Here is a 7,978-nt window from a genome sequence, read left to right on the forward strand (position 1 = left end):
TCGAAATTGTCAAACGCAACACCTGAACAATAATTTGGAGCTAGTATAGCACCTTCAGGTGAAACGTTAAAGGCATTGCATGCAGAAGAGGTAACTTCTGTCTCAAGCTCCTCAACAACATTATAACTACAACAATGCCCAAATTTATTCATAAGATCGACAACCTTTCGACTACTTGTTATGCTTTTAAGCGTTAATCCTAAAGTCATGTGTTTCGAAGTTTTCATTCTTCCGTGATGTGTTGCATAAATTAAATCTTGGGAAATTGAATTAACTTTACGCATGCAATCAGAGCTTTTTGCCGATCTCGAATCAATGCCACATATCACATATCGTAAAAAATCCGTCAGATCTTGTGGAATTTCACATTCGCCTGCAAGAATGTCGCTGACATTCAATGATTTTGGAAGAGGTTTTTTTGTTATTAATAAAATCTTTTTCCTCAACATTAAGGCAGCACGAGATAGCAATTCAAAATCACGAAAGTGAGAGAAAGTGTCGTCATCAATAACGCAGCCATCTCTAGGAGCGATTACTTTTTTTTGACGCATTAATAAAATTTGAATTTTCTCACCAAAAGTATTTTCCAATTTTTGTAGCAGATGTTGGGAAGTATATTTAACATCGAAAGAATTAAATTCTTTTACATAAAATTTTTCTAGAATTTCATTATAGCAATCCGTGAGAAATTGTAATAAATAACATTTTTTGTTATTTATTACATTTCTTTCAACAAAATCGCAAATATCTGCGTATGTCATTTCATGAAATTTTATTTTTTTATGCCAGTCAGTATTAGGAGCTACTTTATTAGCAATTGTTTTGCGTAAATACATCTTTTTGCACGGATCATGATAAAAAATTTTAGTATTATCATTTAAACCGTCTAATTTTATCTCCATATCGTGATCACCACATTCATTCGCAATTGCAGCAATTTCATTTCGCAATTTTTCACTCGCCAATGTGTGAATTGGTAACGCACGATAATTTAATTTTTTTCGATGTTTATCGCAAAAAAAACAAATTTGTTCGCTACTTTCCTCAGTATTTGCGCAATCATTGTCATCCGCTTTCTCATCGTCACTCTCTTCTTCGAGAGAAGTTGATCCCTGCTTGCCACTTGCTTTATCCTCTTCAAGAACAACAGACATGGACGCAGCTGGCAGTGTTTCCACTCTTTCGCCAATGCTGTCACTGTCTGAAATATAGATCAGTTAAAAAAATTAATTTTTTGACATATTGCAGTAATGAAAAATAAAGTTCGATGCACATGCGAATATTTTTCTATACTTGAGTAGAATCAACTCTTTCGCACTTGTATCAAATTATATTATTAATAATACATTACATTACATCTTGTTCGAAATATAAAAATATAAACAATTTAAAGTATTACCGTAAATAAATTAAATTACCTGAGACATTTGGAAACGAAGACGAAGCTTCCGCAATTGAAGCAGGATTATCAACAGCCATATATGTGGCTTGCGTTGATTTCGCCTCTTTTTCCACGTTGGCACTGTCTGAAATTTCATAATTTATATTTATTTTTTTTATATAAATTTTTAAAATTGTGATTTTTTTAAAACTAAGCCTTGAAGCAGTGTCTACAAGTTAGACGTGCAGCGAAGAGAAGCTTCAGATTAGAGAATATAAATAGGAGAGGGGCGAATGAGTAGGTATATAATTGCAATAGAGAGAACAGTGAGAGAGAGAGAGGAAGGGAGTGTACGCACCCTTCTCTAGCACAATAAAACACTCTTATACTTGCGCTCTCGCTCCCTCCCCCATTTATATGATCTCAAAAATTCATGTAAGGGTTTCTTTTCTGTCCGTCTATCTAGTAGACACTTTTTCGAGAATATTTATACATGCTTACATATTTACACATATTAATATATCGATCCCTTCTAACATTTATTTATAGTGACAGACATCACTGAAAACCGTTATGAATAATTATGAAGGATTGTCAAATTATAAATATCTGAATAATTGCATTTTAATAGTATAAATATTTAATTACCTGAGGCACGTTGAAGTTCTTCGTATTTATCGATGTATTTTTTCGGTATTGCCATGAAATTTTTTCGGCATCCAGAGTGATATCCATGAACATCGTCCACACAATCAGGAAAAATGACATCGCTGTATTTCATTTTTAATTTAGTCCGAATGAAAAGTTTTTCGCGGCATTGCCTTAAATTTTCTTCGGTAAATTTATTAATTTTACCGGAAACAGCTTCGCATTTAAAAACACAAATTAGTTTTGAACTCATTGCGTTCTTAGAAAATGCGGAGAGAAAGTGAAAAATAAAATATCGAAGCTATAACAGTGTTACAACCTTCGCAGTGGAATCCGAACTGACTATTAGTTTCCCTCCAAAAGCATCATTCCCCCACTTTCTTTTTTCAAATAGCTAACGGCCGTTGCCGAGCGAAGGATACAAAGAGAGAGAGAGAGGAGAGAGAGGGGATAGAGCGAATAAAAGAGCAGTTGTTCGCAAGGAGCGGTTTACCTCAGGTAAAATGGCAGGCAAAGTATTTCATAGACTAAATCAACCCAGAGGTTATTAGCTTTGGCGATCATCACCGAAACAATATTCACAGATATATCTCTCATTTCTCTCTTCGTGTATTTCATATATATTAAACTAAAAAATTTATATAAATTTGTTTTCCATTTAATTTTATTTATTTACAAAGTTACGTAAATTAATGGAATATTTCAGAATATTCGTTCCCGAACATTACAATAAATTATGAAAAGTGTGTGGCGTGAAAATCAAATGTATCACGTCGAAATGCGCTCTCGGACTTTGAGTCCGAGTTTCTCATAATCGCCTCCACTTTGTCTTCTGATATTTTACAGGGAGTGCACTCTATAGGTAAATAATAAAAATACAAATTGTCAGAAGTGCCGCTTAATATGTACGGCGTGAAAATTTATATAAAAGCGATCGGTTCACTGGGAGCCGCGCTGCGCGCCAAAATACGCTCTCGCACTTTGAGCTGGAATTTTTCACGATCGCCTCCACTCTGCCTTCTGACACTTTACACGGAGTTCACTCTATAGGTAAACAAAAAAAATACAAATTGTCAGAAGTGCCGCTGAACATGTAAATTTTCCGAATTGTTTTACAACTTTGGCAGCTTCTGACAACCCTTTAGCCCCCACTTAGCCTTCTGACAATTTTCTTCCTGCTTTTTCTCAGTTTCTACAACATCTCTGTAAATTTTTAGCCGTGGCGCTAGACAGTTTTTTTTCTCAAAAAATTTACATGTTTCATCGGCCGCCCACGCGCTTGGCCCCCAATGCGCCTTCTGACGGTCGGGCTTTCGTTTTGTCAATAGCCATAGAATCATTTCCATATAAAACTTTTCGTGCCTCGAGGCATGTTGCTCGACATGTAGCCAGCTCTCCGTCTATTAGTAATATCTGCGATTTTGTTATAAGTGATATCGATGAATATGAGTGGGGTGATTTTAGACTGAAAGATAGTAATAGCAATACACACCTACCTACATGTCTAAACCATAATATTATGTGTGCGTTGAGGAATGTTTATTATATGAAATTTATGTATGAGAAAAAGAAGGAATAAATAAATCAGCTTGAAAATTCAATTTGCATTATTGTATCAAACTCCTGCAGTATTCTTATTGCTCTGATTCACGGCACGTGTTTAAAATGAAGAATCAGCATATTGGATATGTGATACCTGATTTTTTTCCATTTTCAAACGATTTTAACATTCACACATACACATAAATAGATGACTAAGTATATCAAATTTCATCTTCATACGAATTATAAAAAGATTCATCGCGGGTGAAAAGTTTCATTATAGTTTCACCCAGCGATTTATTGTTGGACACGAAGCAACTTATCAGAGATCTTCCAGTGATCATACATTTACAAAATGTATACCGAACTTCGAAAAAAGTTTAGCTCAATTAGAACAGAGGATGAATACTCTACATGGGTTCGCGAATGTCGTGATTATATTCAGGAATTAAGAAACATTGATCGAAATGCTTCAGTAGGTACGCGACAGAAACACTTTGCCGAGATCGCGAGCATTAAATGCCTCCTCCTCCGATCGGCAAAGGATAAGAGTTTCATTAAATTTGGTTCTGGCTCCAATGCAGCGGAAGGACTCATTTGGGAGGAGCTTGAATCAGCGTTTAATAGCCGAATATGCAGTGGTATGGTGATAAACTCAAATTATATAGAACCACGTGATTTTCTGTTAAATGCACAAGAAATTGTACATACCCGTGTAAATAAAGTATTCTGTAGTGTAAATTGTGTTAAAATAAACTGTGTGTTAAATGGACAATTTATTAGTAAGGATATTAGTGATGATAAGAACATTAGTACAAAAAATTATGTTTTATATAAAACTGATAATTTTAGCGATTGGTATAGGCAAAATATTGTAGAGACAATATTGAATGACTTGAGCGAGTTTCAAGAACGCGATAGTGGATGGGCTTTGGAAAGAATATTGAACTTGATAGTCAATATAAATCATTATAATCCACTGCGTGCTGGATGTGGAGTCAAATTACCACCCAGTATAATACATAAAAGAGCTGTGATAAACATTGATTATGAGGATAGTGCATGTTTTGCATGGGCTGTGACGGTAGCGCTTTTTCCTGCAAAACCACCCGCCAAAACCTACCGCACATCCTCCTATCCGCATTATCGGTCTGTTTTAGACGTTGGAAGCTTAACCTTTCCAACCACTCTGAAACAGATCCCGAAATTTGAATCGGATAATGACATTTCAGTCAATGTGTTCACAATGGAGGAGAAGGAAAATGAAAGCAAAACTGAAATAAACATCACACCTCTTTAGCTAACGAAGAAGAAGCGATCGAGACATGTTAATCTCCTTCTTATCACAGATGACCAAGGAAATGCACACTTTCTATGTATACGAAATCTTTCTAGATTAATAAGCAACCAGACAAATAAAAGGGGACATACTATTCATATTTGTGAACGGTTTGTAATGGATATACAAATATATGTATACATAAATATTATATTCATACTAAAATCATATTCATTTTTTTGTTTAGCTGTCTACACTATTTTCATACGGCAGATAAACTTCAGGTTCATGAGAGGGATTGTGTGCAGCTTAATGACAATATCCGTGTCATACTGCCAAAGAATGCAGAAGACTGTTGGGTATCTTTTAAGAACCAGAAGAACAGTGAAAGAGTGCCGTTTGTCGTCTATGCAGACTTTGAATGTTTACTAGAGAAAATTGACAATAGTAGTAATAGTAGTAAAAATAGTTACGATTATCAGAAACATGTACCTTTTAGTGTAGGGTATTATTTAAAAAGTGCTCGCAATGCGTCACTCTCATGTTATAATTCACATCGAGGTGCTAATTGCATCGAATGGTTCGTATGCGAGCTAGAGAGCATTGCACGCATCGTCAGCGAAAAATTGAAGACTGTAATACCGATGAATACTCTTAGTGATGTTGAAATTTCGCGGCACTACAGTGAACCTAATTGTCACATTTGTGGAAAACCGTTTCTTCCAAATCAAGTGCGTATTCGCGATCATGATCACCTAACTGGTAGATATAGAGGACCGGCTCATAATAATTGCAACTTAAACTTTAAAGACTCGCATGTTATTCCCGTAATATTCCATAATTTATCCGGCTATGATTCACATTTTATTTTTGAGGCGATCGTGAATACGCTTGAGGGATCGGTAAATTTGCTGCCTGTAAATAAGGAAAAATACACTTCATTTAGTAAATATCTGCGAAAGTATAATATACAGCTAAGATTCATCGATTCGTTCAAATTTATGGCATCCAGTTTGGATAAATTGAGTTCATATCTGAATAGATCTCAGCTGAAAAATTTAGAGTCACAATTTTCGGAATTAAGTATTGAACAGTTCAGCCTGCTTACGAGAAAAGGTATTTTTCCTTACGATTATGTGGATAACATTACTCGCTTGGAAGAAACGGTTTTACCTGCACGAGAGTTGTTCTACAATAGACTGTCCGATAGCGATATCACGGAAGAAGCATATAATCATGCCAAAGAGTTATGGACCAAATTCTCTGTGACAACACTCGGGGAGTACAGCGATCTTTATTTAAAGACCGATGTCCTATTGTTGGCCGATGTTTTCGAGAGTTTTCGCGATAGCTGCATGAAAAATTATAGTTTAGATCCTGCTCACTATTATACGCTTCCAGGCTTCACTTGGGACGCGATGCTCAAGCATACGGGAATCCGTCTGGAGCTCTTCACCGATGTGGACATGTTGCTTTTATTGAACGCGGTATACGCGGTGGTTTGAGCCAGTGCTCCCACCGCTATGAGAGGGCCAACAATCGGTACATGCGAAACTACGATCCGGCGGAACCGTCGAAATACTTGATGTATTACGACGTTAATAATCTATATGGATGGGCAATGTGTCAACCGTTGCCTACCCACGGTTTCCAATGGATCGATGACGCTGCCAATCTCGACATCCTTAATGTGTCCGAGGATTCGTCCGAAGGCTATATTTTGGAGGTGGACTTGGAATATCCACGCGAGCTTCACGACAAACACTCCGATCTACCATTCTGCCCGGTGCGTGAGAAGCCGCCAGGTTCACACCAGGAGAAACTGCTCGCAACTGTCGACGATAAGACGCGTTATGTGATACACTACCGTGCTCTACAGCAGTGTATACGTAACGGTATCGTCTTAAAACGCATTTATCGCGGTTTAAAGTTCCGGCAGTCCACCTGGCTGAAGGCGTATATCGAATTAAATACACGCTTGCGGACAGCCTCGAAAAACGATTTCGAGAAGAATCTCTTCAAGCTAATGGACAATGCAGTATTTGGTAAGACTATGGAAAATGTTAGGAATAGAGTTGACGTGAGGCTCGTAACCAAGTGGGAGGGAAGATACAGGGCGGAAGCGTTCATTTCCAAACCGAATTTTCACAGTCGTGCGATATTTAAAGAGAATTTGGTCGCTATTCAATTGTCGAAATTATCCGCGAAGTTTGATAAGCCCGTGTACGTAGGCATGAGCATTTTAGATATTTCAAAGACCTGCCTGTATGAATTCCATTACGATTATATGCTTCCTACATTCGGCAGTAAATGTAAAGCGATGTATACCGACACGGACAGTCTAGTGTACAGTATCGAGTGTGACGATATTTACTCGGTCATGAAACGTGATCTGGTCAAATTCGACACCAGCGATTACCCTCCTGATAATCGGTACGGCTTACCTCGAGTCAATAAAAAAGTGCCTGGGCTAATGAAGGATGAGAACAATGGAAAGATCATGACCGAGTTCGTTGGACTGAGAGCGAAAATGTATACCTTTAAGGTGCAGGACTGTACGAAAATTACCAAACAGGCTAAGGGGGTCAAAGGTTATGTTATCGATAGAAACATAACTTTTGACGACTACAAGGATTGTTTGGATAATTTCACCGTACAGTCCCGTAACCAAAATTTAATTCGTTCGAAATTGCACAAGGTATTTTCCACTACTCAGCGAAAAATTGCTCTCAGTCCGTATGACGATAAACGTCACATAACACCCGGTTCTGTAGCGACTCTACCTTGGGGACATTATAGGTTAAAAGAGTAGATTTTAATAGCTGTATTTATTGTATTATATTATATTACATAAATTATTATTATTATTATTACAAAACATTCTTATTTATCCACGAATTATGCGTTTTATCCATTCCTAACCATTTTACAAATACCTTATTCCCTTTCTTACGCAATATCTTCTCTACCAAGTATACATCAGGATTAGCTGTTTTTAAAAGTTCATATTCATAAAATCCACCATGTATGTCTGTACCACGAGAATCTCTAAGTAGATACGTGGCAGGATTTGTCCTTTGCACTTTTGTAATTTGAAATATTTCAGTAGTCCAGTTCGGTGTATAACC

General features: G+C 36.9%; 1 protein-coding gene across 1 annotated transcript; it reads left to right on the forward strand.

Annotated features, from left to right (window-relative positions):
• The first annotated feature begins 7,137 nt into the window (after positions 1 to 7,137).
• On the forward strand, positions 7,138 to 7,662 carry LOC136777289 (uncharacterized). The gene has a single exon (XM_066733457.1). It carries the CDS (start codon positions 7,138 to 7,140, stop codon positions 7,660 to 7,662), a length of 525 nt encoding a protein of 174 aa, XP_066589554.1.
• Positions 7,663 to 7,978: the final 316 nt, after the last annotated feature.

Source organism: Prorops nasuta, unplaced genomic scaffold (assembly GCF_024137725.1).
Source record: "Prorops nasuta isolate Cenicafe-Biocafe unplaced genomic scaffold, Cenicafe_Pnas_1.2 PNAS00011, whole genome shotgun sequence".
NCBI lineage: Eukaryota > Metazoa > Arthropoda > Insecta > Hymenoptera > Bethylidae > Prorops > Prorops nasuta.